Here is a 22,695-nt window from a genome sequence, read left to right on the forward strand (position 1 = left end):
TTTTTTTTTTTTTTTTTTTTTTTTTTTGCACACGTCTAACGCGAGAGCCGATTCTCCATTTCTCCTTCACCCGTTCCGCTCGTTCATCCGCTCGCTTTTATAACGAGCCACCACGTAACGAGAAAGAATATCGAGAAGGAAGTTTAACCGGATCGATCTGCGCATTGTTATTACGCGTTAATCGGGTATCGTTACCCGACATTCCAATTTAACGTCTTGGCAGAGACTAGAGATGCCTCGGGGGTAATTGCAAGGATTGAAATATGCAGGGGTTGGCGGTGCACGGCCACCGAGCACCGCGGCACTTGGACTCGTGTGCACGGAGAAATTCGCGCGACGACGGATCGACCTGGTTGATAATTAGGTCTCCCGGGTGCGGAAGCAATCATGGAGCCTGCCTTAAGTATCGTCCGCGTCGAGATACGCCTGGTTACAGCTCTCTTGGAAACCGTGGCGAGATGCTCGACCACGTTAATTGTTGGATGGAAGGGACTCGAAGGAAGGAAGGAAGGAGAAAGACGAAAATTTCGTCCGAATTTGCCCCGTCTGTCTCTCCCCCCATATCCCCATATTCCTGGCTAATTTATCACGCTAAAACTCACGCGCGGCGAGATATAAACGTCGATACGGCCGGATAAATAAATTTGTCCGGCAATATCTCGCGCGTTGATTGGGCAGCGCGTTGTTTTCCCCCCTCCCCTCCCCTGTCCCCGATGATTGACACAGTTGGACAGGCCAGGTTGAATGTCGTAATTGGGTCTCGCGAGTATTAGCGAGGGATGGTTGCTTGGTCACACACAGTCCTTCCTCCAGATATCGACTGTTGTCAACAGATGTTCCATGGGGGTGGGGGGCCCATTGTTCGGCCTAACTTCGGGAACAGAGACGTCACGTCTGTTGGTATGGTTGGCATCGAGATACGAGTATCTAACTATCGCGTGGACGATCGAGCTTTCGATATCATCTGTCGACTCGATCATCGATCATTTCCGACCCACTCGTATTATCTCGCGTATCGCGCGTAAACGATTCGACAATCTCTTCCCTTTTCCCTAAGGATTTGAAAGGATTCTTACTTTCGAAAGAATCGAAGTTTGAACGATGATCGAATCGTTGGAGAAAAAGTGGACCGATCGTCGAGTGTTTCTCGAATTCGCGTGTTTCAATTAATGAGGCAACGCACTGGGTTTCTCTCCACGTTGTCTGCACGACTGTGGATTCGTCTCTCTCGTTAAGCTCGTCCCTACACGAGTTGCCGAGCACCTATCTGCATATTTACACGCCGATAAAATCAGCCGGGCGCAACCTGCTCCAAAATCGGAGAGACGCGCTCTGCGGTGTCATAATCGTATTTCCTTGAAATACCCCTTCCAACTTGACGTTTTGGAAGCCTCGTTTGGGGTCGAACAGGTTAAACACGCATCGATCGGGGTTTCCTTCGACGTTAATTTCTTCTTATTGGGTGTATATTTGAAATGGACGAATCTTTAATCAAGTTTAAACGTAGGATTAGTTTTCTAGAAAGTTTAAACGGAGATAATTGTGGAAATTTTAATCAATCAAGGATCTATTATCCGTTGAAACGATCGTAACACTTCTCGATATCGGGAACGAGAAAGTACGGAGTATGGAAGGTTGCGATGGTATCATTCGCGTTTATATACGCGTGCACTTAACGTTTGCAATTTTTAATTACGCTTCCCCGGAAGAATTCGCCGGAGTGGCGCGAGTTTTACGATAATTTGCGGCTATAATTCGTTCTGCACAGCACCACATCCACCCTTTAGGAATTCTATTTTCCTTTCTTCTTCTTCTTCTTCTTCTATTTTTTTTTTATCGTAAAAACCGTAGTACATTGTTCTCCTGATCGCGATAATAATTAAACGCTTGCGACGAAACGAAGAACCACAAAAATTCGTGGCTGCCGGATATATTTCAGGGACAAGGGGATGTAAATCTAGGAAAGAAGGAGGAGGAGGAGGAGGAAGAGGAGAAAAAATCAATGGCGACTACTCTTTCCTTTCGACGTACCAATTAAAGTAAATCTGAGGTTTTTGTTTTTCTATAGGTAGAGGTAATTTCGATGGAGAGAGAATGAGAATTTTTTTCGTAAAAACAAATATAATTGGGAAACACGAGTAAATGGATTCGAAATAACAATGACAATCTATTTGAGAGTAAAACTGTTGAAAATTGTTCCCTCTTTTCCCTAAGAGTAACGAATTCGCATCCTTAGAGGAAGGAAAGGAGAGGAATTTCTTTCTCGGATCGCAAAAGCATCCAACCATTCCTTTTATTGGCTGCAAGTTAATGCATTTCAATGGTAAAGATTCCCCCATCGAATGGATCGATCGAATCACCAGTTTGGAAATATTGGTGGGAGATGAGAGAGAGCATGTTCCAGCTGATAAGCGACGCTTTGTGCCGCGATAAGTCGAACGTGAAGCGGCCGTTTCGATGGGAGAAATCGGTCGGCCGCGTCGATTCGGCTGAATAATATTCCGAGCTCTCTCTCTCTCTTCCTTATGCGCGAGAGGCGTATTTCTCTTCTAACGCGGATCTACTTTTACATAAAACCACGAATCGAACCGCGTCCGATCTATCTGCGAAAGGTCACAGGGGCATCTATTAGAATCTATACGAATCTCCACAGGATCATCCCGATGGTTGCCTTCTAGTCTCCATTCAACCAGTATCCGAATACTAATCTCGCGAACCGTGTTTTTCCTTTAATCGATGGAACGAATATATTTCGTTTTATTCGTTTCCATTTAACACGTTGACTGTCGCGTCACTCATATTCGAGTGACGTTTATTTGACTATTTATGAACGATTTTCATAGGCATTTGGAAAGATATTCTGCAGGGTGTATTAAAACTATTGAATTGTTATAAAAATAATAAAAAAATAATTTATTAAAAAAATTATTTTGAATGTAAAATTTTAAAACATTCTATACAAAGCTGAGGTTGATCCGTTGAGATTGGTCCGTTTGTCGTCTTTTATCCGAATAACGTAATTTGCATACAGTCTAATACTTATATTAGAATTATTTTTCTGAATGGTGATATTATATTGACTCCGTTGAAGTTTTGTTGTATTTTCAGACAATCCTAACAATTTTGCAGCTAATAATTCTCTAAATCTTCTAATTTTGTATCACGAGTCTCATGGTGATACTACAATTAGATAGTTTATGAACATATCTGACCATCAGACATGATTATCTGCTGTGACATTATGAGAGACCCTAGTCTCTAATAGACAACCCACACGAATAATTTATATATAATTCACAACTAAGAAGTATATTTGTTACGACCAAGACATTCGACAGTCATATTATCCGAATTATAATCCAAATTATCCAAATTAAAATATCCAAAATATAATCAGTCAACTACTAGTCAATACAATTACTATTATCAATACTTTTATTGCGAACAGTAATGATGGAAACAAATGATGCGAGACATCATTCTTGCGACCATCAGACATCACTAAAATATCGCGCGTGGCAGTCAACGTGTTAATGAATTCTCTATCTTTACTCTCAAATTGATAGGTCAACGGGGTATAAATTCAAAAATGTAGGAAAATGTAGGATGCAAAAGACTTGGATTTCAACTCGGATTCTCCTCAACGAGTTCTCGCAAACGAACGTTTTTTTCAATAGGAGAAGAGGGAGGCACGGATCCTAAAACGCAAGCGTACGCAAGGAAGAACGTCGGAGGCGAGCAAAAGGATGGTTTAAACGTTTATCGGTGTACGAGGAGGACAGTGACGAGGAATGGAATCTCCATCCGACAGCGTGGAGAGGATCGGAGGGAATCGTTCAGGACGCGAGATAAAGAAACGAGGTACCGGCTCGTAACCCAGATGCGTCCCGCGTCGTGTTTTATTGGCCCGTTACGCGGCAGGGCAAGGGTGGAGATGGGCTCCCTTCTCTCTCCTGAAATCCGAGCAACGCTGCGAGCTCGATACATAAATTCTCGATTTTTCCTCTCCTCGCCACTGATATTCGTCTTTTAATCGAACGCTCCTTGTTCCTCCGCATCGTTCCTTCCTTCGATTCGAATTCGTAAACCGTTGGATCACGGAGAGATGATCGAAACCATGGGGGAGAGAAATAAATAAAAAAAAAAAAAAAAAATTGGAGCGAATTAACGAAGCCGCGAATCCGATCGAGGGCGATCGTCCGGCTATAATTTGAATTATTTGGTTGGCGCGGATTGTTCACGAATGCGGAAGGTGCGCGGGCACGGTTTCAAGGTCACCGACACCTGTCCATTCCGCCGCATGCCGGCCGGTTACCAACCTGTCCAGCCACTTTCTCCGTTTCCCCGCAGCTGATATTATGCCCGCACGCAGCGGAGCCAACCGAGCGTGCTCGCCTCGTTATGCATTTTTCAACGGGGCGAGCGAGCGAAACCGCCCTTGACTCCGTCCTCCTCCTGCTCTGACTAACAACCCCAGTCGTCTTCCTTCCTTCCTTCCTTTTTTTTTTTTCTCCTATTCCACGGAGAGCGTTAATTTTCGCCCGCATCGCATAGCCTATTAAAAATGTATAGTCGAGCCTCAAGGTTTTAACGAACCTCCTCCATACGCCGTTTTCACGGTCAATTGTCCACGGTAATTTTTGGCGTTCGAAGAAGCTCGTCCGAGAGAAGACTTTCTCGAGGGAATAAATAGAGTGAGATACAATTTTCAACGCGAGATTCGCTCACGATTAAACGGATCCTCGCTCGAGTGAAATTCGAGGAGGCCCTAGATACAATCCCCTGTATATTTTTTCCTCGCGCATCGCGGATTTTTGACCCCCGCCCATCGAGGATGGGAGGATTTCCTCGACGGAGATGGCCGAAAAAAAAACTGGAAAAACACGTCTTTCGACTTTGCCGTGTATCCCCATGCAGGGGGATGGAGACAAGGGACGCCGAGCTTTTCCGCCCTTCGCGTGGTCGCCTAAGCGGCTTTTTGCGGGACGAACCGGCCCTGTTTCCCCGCGCCACTCGGAGAAATATGGGATCTCGGTCGAGCGTTAGGTCGAGGGATCGAGGTGGCTCGCTAATTGAACCAAAAAAAAAAAAAAAGAAAAGAAAAAAAGAAAAACGGCTACGAAGAGAAGCGGTTGGGAAAGTGGCCTCTCAAAGCCTCGACGGTTAATTATTGCCAGAGATGAGATTAATTTAACAAGGAACGGACGGACGATTGAAATTCGAATCGAGATTCTTCTGTTTCGACGCGTGGCGTGGCGGCGGCCTTAATATAGAGATATGTTTAAACGGGGAATCGAATTAGCACGCACGGGGGGATAGTCAAAGGATTACCGTCAAAGAGACCCCCTCCCCTCCCCACCCGAGTCACTTGGTCGTTGGGAATCCACCGCCAAGAGGCAGAGAGCGGAGATAATCTGGAAATTCGATTTCGAAATTTCCCCATCCCCCGGGCGGAAGCGGGCCAAGATCGTGCCACGTTTGCGGTTCTCGTCCTCTGCAAGGATGTATATCACGGCCGGTATAATCGAGTCGGACGGTTCGTTCCGGCGAGATTGAATTAGAGAGCGCGCGACGCTCTCGGATGTTGTCGCTCCCTCTCCCTGACGGATTAAGATGGAACCGCGTTGGACGCGTAAAAATGGATGGACCTCTCCCTTCGTTGGGGACGAACAAGGCAGAAGCGCGGGGAGGGGATCTTCGATCTCGCTAAGTAACGAAGTGCTTTATCCGCGCTTGTATTCGAATAAAGCGAGATCCCAGGGAAGAGAAATATCAACCGATGAATTCGGGGCAAGCAACGATCGAAAAATCGGAAAAATCAGGCTTCAGGTTGTGGAGAGAGAGAGAGAGAGAGAGAGACAAAGAGACAGAGAAAGTGTGCGCGTTTGTTCAATTCCGGTTAAGAGATTCGCTTTTCCATCCGCCTAAAAGGTTCGAAAATATCGTTTACCGGGAATCGTTTTAAGAGGCTTGCCTTTGAACCGGCCATAATTGCTCCACGCTCGTAAATTTCCTCGAAGCGTACGCGCGAGGACAACGTTAATGATTCTCGGATCGCGCGGTTAATGTCGCGGTCGAGTCTTTTGAAAGGGAAGGAGGAAGAGGGAAGGGAGAGGAGGAAGAGGCGGACGAAGAAAGAAAAGTAGGATGGATATCGAAGAGGGGCGAGGGAGAGGGAGAGACATAAGCCACCCCTACCACCGCTCTATCCATTTCTATTTTCTGCCTGTGGGGAGAGAAGTTATCGGGGCCGGATGAGGTCTGCGCTTAGGGCTGGAGAAGAAGAGTCGGGCTGGAAGAGATCCCCGCCGTGCCATCCGTGCTCTTATTATATCGATGGCGTCGACCCGGCCCGTGGAAAAGCCTGTGAAATATTTTCACGATTTTCCGACAAAGCGTCCCGCCGTTTCGCGCCAAAGTGCTCGCGAATAGTCTCATTTTTTAACAAGGGTGGTGTCGCGAATGCTTCGCCACCGGGGAGGGCGCGCAACCCCCGCCGATCGTTCGAGAGGATTTAACGCCGTACCTCTTTTCCCCGATCCAAATTTTCACCTTTTTTTCACCAATCTCGCAAGCGTTCATCTTTCAAAATTTTTCCATCTCGATTTCACTCGTTTACGAGAACGAAAAACGAAATTGTTAAGGAGAGATTTATTGCGCCGGTTAAACGAGATCGTGAAAGAAACTTCTCTCCTAGTAGCAATGGATACACACAGAGAGGAATCGGATTCCGGGAGGGTGGTCTATTTACCGAAGACGAAGGAGCGGAAGAAGCGAAACGGTTAACCGACGGAGCGATATTTGTTTCCGTTCTCCGACCGACCGATCCTCCAATTCCTCGCTACACGATTCGTTACGCCTGTCGCCACCTAACCGTGTCTACCGCACGCGCTCGTAATTCCCTTGTATGATGTAGACGGGGGAGGGAAACCTCGCGGGAGAACGGGGCCAATGTTTGCTCGAGGTCCGCGAAACTCGCTTCTCTCCCTCGTTAGTTGCCCATTTACTTCGCGGCTTGCCTCCTTTACCTCCACCTCCTCCCGTCGAAAATTGAAATTGATCTCGAGCTATCGATTAACGAGCGTTTTTCTCGAATGCCCTCCGCATCGGTGGCCCCTCGAGTTCAACTTTCGGCCCAACTTCTCCGCCGAGTTATCGAGGGAAGGCGAACTCTTCCAATTCCTTCCCACCAATTTTCCCAAAGATTTTCCCAACTTTCAAAAGAGACGGAGACGCCCTCGAGAGGAGAGTATGGGAGGAGGGCGAAGTCTCGTTGTTTCTTAAATAACAACAATCGCGCTCGACGCGAGTTGACGCTCCTTGCACCAATGCAATTTCTGGCTGGAATTTCGTTTGCTAAACGATACGAGTTTCCCATAGGAGGTTGAGAATTTTTCATCCGTTAAGACGTAACTCCAGAAGGAAAGAGAGAGAGAGAGAGAGAGGAGGGCAATGACCACGAGGGAAGCTTTATCATCGTCGTCGTTGTCATCCGTCGGTCGAGAGATCGTTCGTTTCGCCTTTTCCACGCTGTTTTCCAACTATTGCCGCGTCTCGTAAAGTTCCAAAACGACGAAACGAAACGAATATTTTAAGACTCTCCTCTCCTCCAAGAAAGAGAGATACTCGATTCGACTTCTTTTCTCCTTCCTCTCTCCTTCTAATTTTTCTTCTCTTTACGAATAAAAATCGATAGGACCGAGACTCGGAACAAGTAATTCTAATTTCCGCCGGAACTTTTCGCATTCGCGTTCGGTTATTCTTCCTCGTGTCGCCACGAAATTTCCCCTCGAGGCGAAATTTTCCATTCTTATACAGGAGGAAAGGGACAGCGTTTTCGAACAACTTCCCAATTCCGAGATCCGGATCGTTCGAAATTACCTTACCGGTGGTGGTGGTGGTGGTCGCCCGGGAAATCCTGGATATATTCTTAACCGCGCGCGAATCTCTCTCTCTCTCTCTCTGGTCCCTCCCCCCGCCCCCGTTATCCGTTTTACCAATCTTCGCCCCGATATCGGGGCAAAGAAAACGCTAATTGCGCGACTAATTGCGAAGACGGCGAAGCAAGCGCACCGGGCCGGCCGTATCTCGCATGACAAACGTAATTGCACGGTAACGGAGAGACAATTAACTGCTCCATTCTCGCGGACAAATGGTCCCGCATTACCCCCTCTGTACACGGGCAAACACGAAACGGGAGACGGGCGGTGTGCGGATGCATCACACAGGGTGGTGATGGTGGATGCGCTTTATTTAAGCGTTATTTTACGCGGTCCAGCTTCGGCCTATGCAAATCCACCAACGGTGGATTACGCATTCCATGCATAAATTATAAATCCGAGGAGACCAGTTTTCCAGTTTTGTCCGTCTCCGTGCTTGCTCCACGCGTCTTGCTTCCTTCCCTTCCCGGGGAATCTGGTGGTATCTTTGGGGAATATTTCGACGTTGAAACAATAATATCTGGCTCTCGCCGATTTCATTATCGCGATAAGATTGTACGAATAAGGAGGATATTATAGTGGTAGTCTACTTACTTTTGTCGTTATCTTAGGTGTTACAAGGCTCGGTTTGTTAAACCGGTGTATCGAGAGTGTAAACAAGTTTCGGCAATAAATTCGGCCGATTATCTTTGTACCAACCGGTAACAGGTCGTGCCATCTTCTTTTTTTTCCGAACGATCGCAAAACATCGGAGGGGAAATGTTTCCCCTCGATCGGAAAAAATCGCGTTGAAAAACCGCCCTAACGTTTTACATACGAAGCGACGTTAATGGATCCCTTTGAACCGCGTTTAATTCTCCTCTTGGTAAAAAAAAAAAAAAAAAAAAAAAAAAAAAGAGAAAGAGAAAGAAGGAAGAACATCGGCGGAGTATGGTTAATTTGGCCTTTTGAGCGACAATTACACGGTGGACGGCGATTTTTTTCCTCGGTGGACGTGGACGGATTGCACCCGCGTCGAAGTAATGAAAAATAGGGTTTAACAAACGCCAATTAAAATGAAAATAGCCACGGTGTAGCGGCGAGACACGCGAAATAAACCGGCCCAGGGCGAGGAGAGGACCGTTTATAATTTCACCGTGCTTTCCCGCGGCCATCGGCCATGAATGTTTCATGAGCCGTGCTGGAAACGTTCAAATCAGAAGCAGATGCCGCCGAGAAAAAGATCAACTGGGTCGCGACCCGTGCGAAACGTGGTTCAGGTGAAAAAGGGGGAGGAGGGGGGAAAAAAGATAATCGTTCGAAAAATTCGTAAAATATCTTTTCTCCCAATTTTCGGGATAAATTCTCTCTCTCTCTTTCTCGCGTTACACGATTCTTTTTACGAAGGGATGGAATAAAGATTCAAAGATCGGTCTAAACGAAAAAAAAAAAAAAAATGTCGAAGAGAGAGAGAGAGAAAGAGAGAAAGGGGGAAAAGAGATTGAATCTGGCGTGTAAAAGCGACGAACCGTTCGGCAAACGTTCCATCTTTCCGGAATCTGTCGCGCGACAGCTTTACCCGATCATCGAGAGCTTTTGCTTTTTTTCCCTTCCTCGCCCACCACCCCTCCCCGCTGATGAACCTCTGACTAAAAGCAGAAAAATGCAGAGCGGCCGGAGGAGACAGCTGGTGGCGAGTGGGAAAAAAGAGAAAGAGAGAGAGAGAGAGAGAGAGAGAGAGAGAGAGAGAGAGAGAGAGAGAGAGAGAGAAAAAAAGGAAGCTAATACGCTGGCACGTGAAAATCAGCGCGACCGTTTGACGTGGAAAATCGTCAAAGGGAAACGACAACTTTCCCCCGCGCGTTACATTAAAGCTACATTACTGCAGTTACCCGAGCTTTTTTCCTCTCTCTACCTTCGGGGCCTCGCCTCGTTCTCCGTCGAGCAAAGCCAAAGTTAGAAGAGAAGGCCGAAGAGAGAGAAAGAAAGAGAGAAAGAGAGAAGGAAGCTCAGCCGCGCGAAACGGAGAGGCGTTCGACCGCCGGACGTGACGGGGAAAAGCTCGTAAGTAAAAAGGAAAGAAAGGAGGACGCGACTCGTTCGGAGAGCGAGACATTTTTTCCCCTTCTTTTTCGCGGCGAAAAAGAAGCGCGATGGCCTTTGACCATCGATCGAAATATCCTCGATCGCGAATTTCGAGAAAACGGTTAAAGATCTTCTTCTTAAGCTCTTACGCAAACAACGAAGTTTTCTTTTTTTTTTTTTTTAAGGAAATGTTATTCCATCGATGGATTAATATCGCGGGTAACTTTATCGTTCGACTCGAAAATGAAGGGCCGATATCGAGTTAATGTTTTCTCAGTATACACTCGTGTTTCACTACCGTACCTCTCCTATCCACCCGGGTCGATATTAGCCACTCCAACTTAGTCGTGTGTTTATGTTAACGAGAGGAACGGTCCCCTCGAGGAGGGGAGGAGGAGGTGTCGCCGCGGATCACCCTCCAAGCCCACCCTCCTCCTTGCCCACGTAAGATAATACACGCACGGTACGGCGAACAACGCACCGGATGGTCGGAAACAAAAGAAAGCCACGGTGGAAGAATTTAACCAATCCGGGAGAAAGTTTGTCCACCGGAGCCACCGACTACTCGCTTCCTGAATCAATAATTCCTAAAGGGTACTTCCTCGTTCTCGTTCCATCGCTCCCCGCTTATTTGTCCACACCCACTCGACCTCGGGCTCTCTTCGCTCCCCTTTTGCCACCAACGAAGAAAGAAGGAAGGAAGGGGAGGGGAGCATATCGTTTTCACCGACATTCGGTCGAACGCTGTTCTTTTCGGCCGCGAGGGGTGAAAATTACGGGCGGGTCGGGTGGAAAAAAACGCGACACGAGAGTCCTCGATAGTCCTCGACGGGTGAGGGGGAGTTTCTGCTGAATTGACCATTAGCGTGGTTATTAGGTGGGTCGAGGGAGGTATACACACATATAATATATATATATATATATATATACACACGCGAGGAGGAAGAGGAGGAGGAAGGCTTTAGAATCGTTAAAGCGCTTACGCTAGAGAGGCTCTCTTTCTCTCGCTCTCCGGCACACATGCGTGCGGGATACTCGCTAAGTGGTCCATTCAGCGCTGCCTAACGGAATACATTACAGGAAGTAGCAGTTAAAAAACCTTTCCCCTTCCCCCCTCCTCCCAAAGACCCCCGCTATCCGTCCAACTCCTTTCGACTCACGGGACGTAATTCTTGCTCGTCAAGTGGAGTTATTACATCTTCCTATAATCTGAATTACGAGGATGGCACGCGTTAGAGATATGGATCCTCGATGATATAGAGCTATGCGTTCGAAACGGATAGACGTGTGAGTATGCGTATGTGTGTGTGTGTGTGTGTGTGTGTGTGTGTGTGTGTGTGTGTGTGTGTGGAATGGGAGAAAATCTTTTTCTTTTTCTTTTTTTTCTTTTTTTTTTACGAAAGTTGTTGGAAAGTTGTTACCTTGCGGAGCATCTCCTCGAGCGACTCCATGTCCAGGGCGGAGTTGTTGTTCTCCGTGCGCACTGGTTGAACCATTTGTCACAGTTTTCTCGTCACAGCCGCTCGCACTTCCCGATCGCACACTGTTCACTCGCGCTCACTCCCCCCCCCTCCACTAGTTCCTTTGCCGGAAACTTACTCTAAACGTCTTCAACTACATTACATCGCTCGCTTTTCGCGGACATCGTCTTCCATCGAGCACACGATTTCTATTTCTCACGAGCGATCGAACCACCTCGCTTTCCTAAGCGAAGAACCTACGCACGCGGCTACTTGGAATTCTATAAATTGTTTCGAGGAAGTCTCAAGAACAAAAGAATCGACTATTAGTCGCGAGAGTGCCAGAAGTCTCCCTTTCGCGAGAAAAGAAGTATTGCCCCGCTAAAGGGACCGTGATTTCTCTCCCGAACTTTCCATTGTGCTCTCTCCCTTAAAATCGTAGAAGAACTCATCGAGAACCCCTTTAAGGAAGGCTTTCGACGAAAAATCTGTCGATCATGGTCGACGTGAACGAGATCGAGAAACGAGAAGTCCTCGTCTCCCTCCAAAGTAGGAAGGATTGATAAAAGAAGAAAAGAAAAAAGACGAGGATTCGATAGACGACCTATCTATTTTGACGTGTGAATTAAAACGGGGAGAGTTTATTACTTTCCAACTTTTCCTCGTGAAAATGCGAAAGCAAAACGAAAAAGAAGCGGACTTTCTCGCGACGGGCACCGGTGCTCGCGCATCGGGACGAGGACGTTGAGGGTGCTCGCACGCACGAATCGACTATTTTCGGGCGGTGGGATATTTTTAAGCCCCCGTTTGGAGCACGAACGACCGATTTCCAAGAGAAAGAAGCCCTCCGAACGGAGAGAGAGAGAGAGAGGGAGAGAGAGAAACGCAGTCGACGACCGATCCGAGAAAGAAAACGCGCGTCGGATGTGACGTCTGCTCCCCCCTCGCCCCTTCTCTCCCGCCAACTCGCTCCTTTCCGACGATAATTAATCCTGCCCACCGAAAAACACGTCACGGAAAATCTTTCTTACCGCTTCCCTCTCTCTCTCTCTCTTTCTCTCGTCGCAACAACACGCTATCGCATCGCGGTATCGATTCGTCCAGCGTCGAGGAACGAACGGAGAATTCTAATTTAAGAGCGGCGTAATCTTAGCGACAATTTTCATGGCTCCATCCGGGAAGATTAAACGCGAGTAGTCAAGTGTCGGGAGGCGTTAACCCCTTCTCGCGTTCGCGCGTTTCGAAAATTCAGAAGCGGCTCCTCCCGTCAAAAGCCGAGAGTGGAAGAAACACTCTGGTTTGGTTTCACGCGTAATATTCTCCGCGGGTATTGTTGCGAGATATCTCCAACGGATTTTTACAGCGGCGTTCACTTCGCCATTAAAAAAAAGGAAAAAAAAGTCGTAAGGTGGAGTATTCGTAAAGAGGAGAATTCGAGAGGGTAACGCGTCTTTATTAATTTTCTCAGAGTGGAAAAAGAAGCGATGCGCGGTTCGATCGGGATCCCGAGATTTCGTTAATTGCCACGGGAAGCCGAGATATCGTTCGCCGATTAATTTCCCGCGAGAGACGAGTGCAAATCCTCCGTACGCGACGAGGATCGATTTGATTTTTTCGCAACTGGATACTGGAAATCGCTCGGAAATGACTCGGTTTCCTTTTTTCTTGGCGCCGTTTCGATGACGTTTAATCATCGGATAGGATTTGCCTACGGTTCCGCGTAGTCGATCGTCCGTGTTTGAGGAACGGAATCATTAATTCGCATCGTCAAAGCGAAGTCGCTCCTACAGGTATTTAATTAACCGAAACGCCAACTCGACAGGGTGATGGCGGTGTCCGCAAACACGCAAATATACGGGACCGTTCGTTCGACCGAGCTTTCGTTTATTTTCCGGATCGATGGGCCGACGTATTCGCGAAAAAAAGCTTCCTCGCGAATTTTCTTCCCTTTTTTCTTTTATCTTATTCCCGATCGATATAAACGATCCAGTCAAATCGAAATCGAAGTTGGAACTATTTCCACGTTTGCACGGCGGTGGATATCGATCGCGCGAAGCACGGGGAAAGGGGGATCGCGTTAAAAAAGGCGAGCAACCCGTACTTTTCACTCCATTAGTCGCAAACAATCGGTGAGATCGGTCGGATCTCGCGTTTCCGCCGATCCGCCGGTTACGAGGGCACACGGTTCGTCGACGTATAATAAGTGAAAGGCGCGTCAAAAGCGATCGGGGGCGTAAGGTGATTCCGCTAAACCGACGTTTTTCTTTTTGCCCATTTATCGCGCTTTCGAGGAGGGACAGAGAGAGAGAGAGAGAGAGAGAGAGGGAGAGAGAGGAGTCTCGTCGTATCGCCCCTCGTCACGCTCTTCCCACCTCTGCGTCTTCTCTCCGTCCCACCGCCGATCGACCGATGTTCGTTTCAGCTCTCGACACGAGCCGAGCCCCGAGCCGACGCGTTTTATCTCGTCCCTGTGATCAAAGCTTAATTGAAAAAGGGCCGGGACCACCGGCCGCCACCCGACGCCCGCCCCCGTCCAATGGAAACTGATACCGAATACGATCGACAATACAGCCTTTTACCTCTCTTTCGCCGCGTACGTACCAGTTTGCACGGCCAGTATTCGCGAGGTAGTCGGTTAAATCGACGGATTAAACGCCATAGACAAAGAGAGAGAGAGAGAGAGAGAGGGAACGAAACTAGGAAATGGAGAACGGTTGCGCAACCGATCGACCACATCCAAGGTAAATTCTTCACGGTAACTCCGATGTCGTCCCATATCGAACGCCCGTTTTCATTTTTCGCGTGGATCGTCAGATACTCGTTGCACTCTTGTTTCCATTCGCAACTCACTTCGTCGATTCTTTCCGTCGAAACGCCACCATTTGCACCACCACCGCTTCTGTTTCTTTCCTCCTGTCGAAACGAACTTTAAATCGTTCTCCCTTTCCCCTGTTACGCGCGTTTAATAGGCTTCACAGGACGATACAACACCTGGCAATCCATCCACGCGCGAAACGTGGATACCGAAGGAGAAAAGGGCACAAAGGAGGGCGCGGTGATTCTCGTTCGGGGATTCAGTTCAGGGCCCTCGAAAGAGACGTCGGCTCAGCACACGCTCGGTCGAGCACTCCGCTAATTGGCTAGCGACTCGAGCCGGGACCGATTAATTACCAGCGCGAAAAGATCCCTCGATTTTTCTCGCCGTGCGCGGCGTTTACCCGCTAATTAGTACCGTGGAGCGCGAGGGCCGTTAATTATCTTATACGCCTGTCGCGATCACGACTCCACAACGGACAACAACAACGACAACGACAGCTCTTTCGGCTTTGCGATCGAGCCGCCAATCGACCGACACCTGCCATTCGATCGCGTTCCACCCTCCGATACCCCCGAAACGAGAAGAGAGCTCGAAACAAGGTTCGCGTCATTCCCGTAAAGGGTAGAAGAAAGTTAAACGCGAAAGAGCAGAGAAAGAAACGGTTTACTGCCATCCTTAACTTTGTCGTAGGAAACTTGTACGACATCGTAAACGAAAAGTGCAAAGATACTCGAGAAAGAGAGAGAGAGAGAGAGACCACTTTGGCCTCCCTTTCCTTTCGCATCGATACGAAACGAATACCTCCGCGTTACCCTCCATAACGTGGATCGTTTCATAAAAATACGTAACTTCTCACTAAGCCCCTCCTTCCACCTCGTGGAGAGAACGACGTGCCTGTTCATCCGCAACGATCGAATGCTCTCCAGACGCGAATAATTCGTCGAATCGCGGATAACGGGTGAATAAATGATAGGGTCGCGAAAAATGGTGCTCGATGGAGAGGTGTCGTCGATTCGGTTATTAGGCTGGTCGCGTGCGCGCTCCCTTCTTCTGCTTTTCGCGCCTCGAGCTTTTCGAATCCTCGTTCGCGCGTCGTTATCGTAACTTCGTTAACGAAACCCGTTTAATTATGCGCGGCGATTTTTAATTAAAAAACCTCGCGTCACCGATCGACCCACGTGAAAGCGGGAAATACGGTAGGTACGCAAGAATAATAAGAGAAGGAGAGAGCGCACACGGTTAATAACGGGAGAATCGGGGCGACAATTAATTACCCTTACCGAGGGTGTCTTACGATCGTCATTTCACGAGTCGATTAAACCGCGAGTAAAACCGAATTAAACCGCGCGGCCACTTTCCCCGATAACGGTCCAACCGAACGACCGTCGCGTCGAGTGTCTTCTATGGACCGATTATATCATACCACCACCTTTTCTTCCCTCTTACAAATCCCACCGAACGATTTCGATTCGAATCGACCAAGTTCGAATCGACGAGGGGGGCTAGGTTAAAAATCCTTTCACCAATAATCGAGTTCCAAGTTTATGGTCATTTTACGATTGATCCCCGAATCGATCGACGATCGTCAACCACCACCTCTTCTTTTCCTTCTTCTTCTTCTTCTTCTTCTTCTTCTTCTTCTCGAAAACACGGATCGTCCACGAGTCGAGGCGATGATCGTGGCGAAGATTCGCGTCACCGAGTGAAGCGAGATGCGTGGTCACGCACAAGGTCGAGCGGAAACTTCCATCGCGAGCCACGGAAGTGTCGTCGAGAGTGTGGGAGAAGAAAGTGGTTTACGTGGGAAGCAAAAGGGGAGGGGACGATCGCGTGTCCGTCGGTGCGATGATCGATCGAACGACAACGAGGCCGTGCTGCTCCGGTCGCGGTTCACGGGCCACTGAGAGGGAACGTTGTGTTCGAGTTGTGCTCGAGCCACCGACAGAGAGAGACGTATACACAGGAGGAGCGATAGAGAGGGAAAGAGCGTGGCGTACGTCACATGCGCGTTGTAACCCCAAACAAAAATGCCCGCTATCCTCGTCCCGCTCGTGCTCGCGTGTCTCTCTCTCCCTCTCCCTCCCTCTCTCTGTCTCTTTCTCTTCGTGTTTCTCCACCGTGAACAACAATAACAACAGCACGCGCGCCGCACGGGGGTGCAGCGGATCACTGCAGAATACGGAATCGGGAGTCCTGCCAAACTGTAGCCGCAACCTCTCCTGCCCTCTCGCCCACGTTCCCTCCTATTCCCTCTTCTTCTCCACCGTCGACTCTCTCTCTCTCTCTCTCTCTCGTCTCGCTGACAGCCGCTCGTAATCACCTTTTTCGCGCAACTCTTGCTCGCGCCTACCGCTCTTTACTCCCACTTTCGAGAAAGGGTTACGTAACGGACACGAACGAGGGTGACCGGGTATCGGGATCGAGAGAGGAGGGAGGGAAAGGGAAGCTGCTCGTGGGACGCTCGTGTCGAGGATTGCGCAACTCCTCGTGTGTTTTTTCGCGATAGGAGTGCATCAGATTGTTATATACGAAATACATAGATTTAACCGAGCGTGAACCGAGTTTCGGCTACGTGACTATTATATTCGCGCCAATTTTTTCTTTTTTCTTATCGAAATACGGACGGAGATCGATCGAGGCTTACAGTTCTAACCTGTGGATATCCAAGTTAGTTGGCACCGTTTACGATCGTATCCTGTTAAATTCTTCGAGATCACCGAGATCTTGTATACGCGTGTTCATTTGGAGCAAAAAAGAAAAAAGAACAAATTTTCTTTGTTGGCACTCTCGATCGGAAAAACGCGAAACGAGAAAAGTGGTGTCCCTCCCTTCCTTTTGAAAACACTGTCGAGGCAGCCGCACGTCGAACGGTGTCTCGTCCACGGGTTGTCGCGTAACGTTATCTTGACGCCCGTCACCGCAAGAAACCGATAGCGGAAGCGAACGCGACCGGCACTTGATATTCGGCGCGCGGGCTGGACGACACGGAAACGTGGGCAGGATACGAGCGACCCGGGATGATCTCGCCTCGTGGTCGTCAACGTGTCACCACCGACTCGCGGTGACGTTTTACGAGTCGACAACGACGAGCGGCTATGACGGGACGCGTGTAACCAGCTTTACGCGCTGCTGTAATTGCCTGCGATTTTTCGAAAACCTCGCTATTTCCGACCGATTTTTTGAGTTTTTTCTTTTTACTTTTTTTTTCTCTCCCCTCCTTTCCATTCACGCGCCACGGAAGAGTTTCGCAAAAGGGGGAGAGAGAGAGAGAGAGAGAGAGAGTAAATTGATTTTAAGTGGTTTGATGGTTTTTGGGGCAAATTTTTATTTGGCGAGATAAGAGGCGGGGGAAGAGGGAGAGCAGGTTTTAATCGCGCAATTTCACTCGAGGTAACTCGAGGGGGATGTTTGTAGCCGAGTTCGGGAAATACAGAGATGGATTAATTAACGGCCAGTTTCAAGACCCGCCAGAATGGAATTCGGTTCGGCGAGGAAGCGTCTCTGACGATTCTCCGACAAACTTCTCTTCGTATCTTCTTCTTCTCCCGGAAAGAAAGAACTAGAAGAGAGGTTTTTTCAATCCTCCCCGGAGAGAAGGAAAGGCCGATATCCCTTCGTTTTATTACGCGGTCGCCTCGAAACGGCCACTTCCACTGCGTGCGATCACCGCTACGAGTCTTCCCTCCCCTCCCCCTCTTCATTATCGCTCCATTATTCCATTCGTACGTACGATCGGGAAACACGAGCCGTTTAGATTTCCAAACGAGCGTTCGTTAGTGGATCTAAGAATAAGACGCGTCGTCGGCCGGCTTAATAACAGGATAACCGATCCAATTTCCCTCGACCCCCGAGCGAAATATGTGCGAATCTCTTAATCGCGGAAAGGTTTAACGAGATCCGTAGACGTCGTAAATTCTCCCTTATTTCCAAATTAACCGGGCACGTTAAGCGTCTGCTCTTTATTCGCGCTGGATTCGAACGGCGCGCGCGTTCAAACTGACCGTCGACAATATTTCCAACGCCCCCTCCAAGAGTCTCGGAGGCCGGCTCTTGCACGGCAAGTCACGCGCAACCAACTGGACCGGAAGCGGCTGTTACGCGCCAGGAAAATTAAGTCCCGCTCGTAAACAAGCTCAGTTCCATCGCCCGCTTTTCCTCCTCACGCGTTCCTTCTACGCGTGCCTGCCCCCTGCATAGATTTACCTGCTCGATAATCGGCCGACGAATTCAAATCGATTGGGATAATTTCTGATTGGATGTACGTATGTACGCGATAGACGTTCGATATTTTTCGATCGATGGACCGAAACTGTGATTCGGGCGACGAATTCGTTCCGGAGGACGATCTCCATCGATCGATCTCTGCACCTGGCTTTTTCGTCCCTTAATCCTGGCGTAAAAATAGCAGCCACGTAGTTCGAGCACGACGCGGGAAAAATGTAAATAAACAAACGAAAAATGTAAATAAATAGAAAGGTAAACGGGCGAAAATGTAAATAAAATAGGGGAGGGGGAGAAAAAAGAAAACAGCGGACGGAATAAACAAGAGAGGAAAATAAACGAATACGGATCTGCGGATAAATCGTTTCGAGATCTTGCTCATCCAAGCACGAAACGGACAAAGATAGAGGAACGGATCGCGCGGAGCGAATCACTCGCGTTCCCGGCCATTGTCCCATCGATTTCTTCCTCTTCGATCGCTCCTCTTTCGAACGCTCGTCGTCGAGATTCCACCAGACCAGACCATTTTTTTTTTTTTTTTTTTTAATACGACGTTTCTTCCATCGTTGCTTAATAAGAGAATAAGACCCCTCATCTCGCGCAACCCACGCGTTTCGAGGCGGCGATCGCGTGGAAAACGGCGTACCCTCTCTTCTCGAAAGAGAAGATTAATCGATACGATAGGTTAATTAACTCGACGGCGGTTTCATTAGAGGGGGCTTCAGCTGACCGATGGCTATGCCGGGAATTTTCGCGAAATTCCCCGAGGACGAACGAAACTCCTCGTGCGATGAATTTTGAGAGGCGATCTCCGACCTCGCCCACCCACGCCTCGTCTCGCCTCGTCAACGAGCACGAGTTTTTCTTCTCTCTCTTCTTTTTTTTTTCAATTACTCGACCGCCCATGCGACACTTGCGCGGCCACGTCGCAATTACGCAGCCGACAACTTGGCAACTGGGTCAGGAGCGTGGTTTAATCGCGGAACACCGACCGGTGCTCGCCTCGGTGTTCTCGAAGGAGGTTGGTTCGAAGGAATTTCTGCGTTGGACGTAGGAGAAATTCCGTTTCGCTCTTGCGAATCAACTTCACATCGAGGACACATTTTCGCCCGAAACGAAGCAAACTTTCCTCTCCAACGGACGTTTGTCCCGAACTTGTCAACTTGTCAACTTGTCGCGCGTTTTCCCTCCGCTAATAGACTCATCGGAGGAGCTACTTAGCGAGGGTCAACGCGAACTCGTGGCAGACGATTCGCGTTATAGGCAGTGATCGATGTCTGGCGTGGCAACTTAACGAGAATCGATGAGCTTAAACGAAGACGACTTTGAAACCGACTTTCCTCCATATTCTCTTTTTCCTCTTTTTCTACAACACTCGTGTTCCTCACACGGTTTTCCACGAGGATGGAAGTCGAACGAGAGACGGACAAAAGACGGGCGGAATAAGTTTCGATTCATCGATGTACACGCGGGGTATTCCAAGGGGTAAGTTGGCAAATAGAGTGTTTTTTTCATCGAAGAGAAAGAAGGGAAGAACAGCGTCTCCTTTTTTTAAAGTCGACGTAAATTTTCGGGCCAAGACTCGGAGCGAAACGAAATCAATATTTAATTCCGTCGACTTTTGTCGCTGCCCCACACGATCGGATCAACCGAGAAGAATAGAGCGGTAAACAAGAAGGGAGGAAGGGGAGGGGATTGCGAAAAAACGGAAAAAAACGGAAGAAAAAGGGGCGGTGAATAGGGAAGTGGAAGCCTCTTCTTCGAATCTCGGAAAGACTCGATAAGACGCGGCGAGAAAGCAGCCGAGCCAGCCGAATTCTTGCGAATAATCGAACGGAATCCATCGTCTTACCACACGATTCGTACACGCGAATTCTTGGAAACTGTTTCCCTGCGTTTCGTTTCCCGAGAAGTTTCGTGGAGAACGACGACAAGAAGAAACTTTCGCCTATTCGTTTTTCCACGTTCGTATTGCGTCCCGATTTTCCATTCAAATTTATTACTTATTTGCCCGAACGATTAAAACGTTACGAAGATGGAACAACGGATTATATATATAATTAACAACGCGCCAATAACCGACAGTGTGCACCGACGTCGTTGAATGTTTAACGCGGCGCAGAGAAGAGGGAGGAAAGGGGAGGTAGAACCGTGATTTCAAAATCTCGCGGCATAATTATCGGAATGTAAATGCCGCATAATGTAGTTCCATTTACTTCGATAATTGGTAAATGCAGGCGAGGAGCCGGCCGGTTTAATTAAATTTTCGCCTAAACCTCGGCCGAGCGGCGGTGAAAACGATACACGGGGCGATAAAAATACACCCCGACGAGCCCCCTTTTTCTCCTCCACGTTCGTTCCTCGCGCGACCACGTATTAACGAATATCATTATACTCCTTAATAAGGCGAAGGGAGCAACAGGCTTACATCCAACGCTAAGCGAATCGTATAATTTAATAAATTACTTTTCGCAATTGATCGAAAAAAAGGAGAAGCGGGGAGGAAAAGAATAAGAAAAATCCATTGTTGGAGAGGCACGTGTCCACGTTCCAGAGAGAGAGAGAGAGAGAGAGAGATTCCGGGGGAAACGTTTCGCGTGGCCACCGGATTCCACGCGAAAAACGTGGCCGAGGAAAGCAGCCATAAATCGCCCGGGGAGGAAGAACGATATATCTGGACGAAAGTGCGGAGCGAGGGTACGAAATCACCCTTACGCACGGTCAAACCACCGTGGGTGAACCGATAGCCGTGCGCGTGATGAAATTTAATAACCTCTCTCTTTCTCTCTCTCTCTCTCTCCCTCTCCCCCGTGTCCGTCTTACAAACGATCCCGATTAATTCCTCAGATAAGCGTAATCATCAACGGCGATCGTAGAAGGCGAAAACGTTCAGAAGAGGGAGGGGGAGAGTTTACTCCGCGTTACACACATCCCTCTAACAAACGCAAATCTAACGGGTCGAACGGGAAGAGGGGCAAGGAAGCCGAGAGAGACGGTCGATAAGGGGTGCGAGATAAGCTTGGAAACGCGGCGGCGATTTTTTCTCGCGGCGAGAGGAGATAAGCGGGATATTATTGGGAGGCTTCGAGTTTCCGGCGGGGAAAGAAGGGCGTGGAAAGTTCGGCGGAGAAATTCGAACGAGGACGTGTCGATTCGTTCGGCGATCGATCGATGATAAATCATCGGCCGCTGTTCGATCGATCGACGCGGTGCACGGCGTCGCCATTGATTTACCTCGTCGGCACCGGTGGTCCGTGTACCGCCACACCAGCCTCCGGTTGGCTCCGATTTATCGCCGACGTTATTGTTCCGAAGCGATCGTTGAATTCCCGGCGAATTTGCGTCGCGGATGTCGCGGGGAATTTTGAGCGCGCGGTGGATTTTAGCTAACTGGCGCGATTGCGTGCAAGGCCGGGCCCGACTCGTTCGCTGATTGATCGGAATCAGCCGGATTACGCGCTGGTTAATGGTTTAAGCATCCCACGAGTCGGGCTCTCGAGCAACGTAGGCGCTCCGCGAATCCCAAGTTACGACGTCCATCAACTAATTTTGATGCCGCGTACGTGCTTCGCCTCGCTTTAAGTACCAACAATCTTGAATCCGATATTACCCCGTTCGCTCTCGAACAATTTTACAACGATATATAACAATTTGAAAGAAAAACAACGAGACGGAGAAACGAGGAAATATCGATCGCGAGGATTTCTTAATTCACCGAAAGCGTTTAGAATTTCGGGGACGAGACGAGGCGCGAGTAGCTCGTTAGACGGCTTGATCGTCCTTCGCCTGGTAATCTCCGCGAGAGGTCTGAGAACGGGTGCGACGAGGAGAAGGCGAGATCGATAGAATTAACGAGTTCGCGGGTGTAGAACCGGTGGTAACATTATCCCTCGCACGGGTCTGGGATCGCGCGTTTCCATGGGCTTGTTATTCCCGCTCGATCGATCCTTCTTCGCGATTCCTCCTTCACCCCTTTCGCGAAAAACCGTCTCCGCGGTTCGCCTCGCCTCTCTTCTCTCTCAGGAACGGTCGCAAGAAACACCCGATAACTCTTTGTCCTTTCCTTCTTTCCATCTCCAGACGGACGGAAATTATCAATCCCGGAAAGATCAATTCGTACAAACGTGCCATGCTTCGTCTACTACACTCCTCCCCCCGTTTCCTGGCTGAAATACTACATATATACCACTAT

At 48.7% G+C, this 22,695-nt stretch overlaps 1 protein-coding gene across 11 annotated transcripts in view; it reads right to left on the reverse strand.

Moving 5' to 3' along the window:
- Positions 1 to 22,695, reverse strand: part of LOC122711824 (uncharacterized protein CG43867) — a 90,917-nt gene that overhangs the window by 22,657 nt on the left and 45,565 nt on the right. The window contains exons 1-2 of one of the 11 annotated variants that reach the window (XM_043930914.1): positions 15,563 to 16,150; positions 11,426 to 11,604 (exon numbers count right to left, since the gene is read on the reverse strand). The exons of 7 other annotated variants lie outside the window; for them this stretch is intronic. In XM_043930914.1, coding sequence (XP_043786849.1) covers positions 11,426 to 11,500 — 75 coding nt within the window. In that variant the 5' untranslated portion in view covers positions 11,501 to 11,604; positions 15,563 to 16,150. Of the gene's footprint in view, positions 1 to 11,425; positions 11,768 to 15,562; positions 16,151 to 22,695 lie in introns of those variants that run through there. 3 more of the 11 variants (XM_043930915.1, XM_043930913.1, XM_043930912.1) reach the window with 3 other exon arrangements.

Source organism: Apis laboriosa, unplaced genomic scaffold (assembly GCF_014066325.1).
Source record: "Apis laboriosa isolate Shangri-la unplaced genomic scaffold, ASM1406632v1 scaffold18_cov149, whole genome shotgun sequence".
NCBI classification, from domain to species: Eukaryota; Metazoa; Arthropoda; class Insecta; order Hymenoptera; family Apidae; genus Apis; species Apis laboriosa.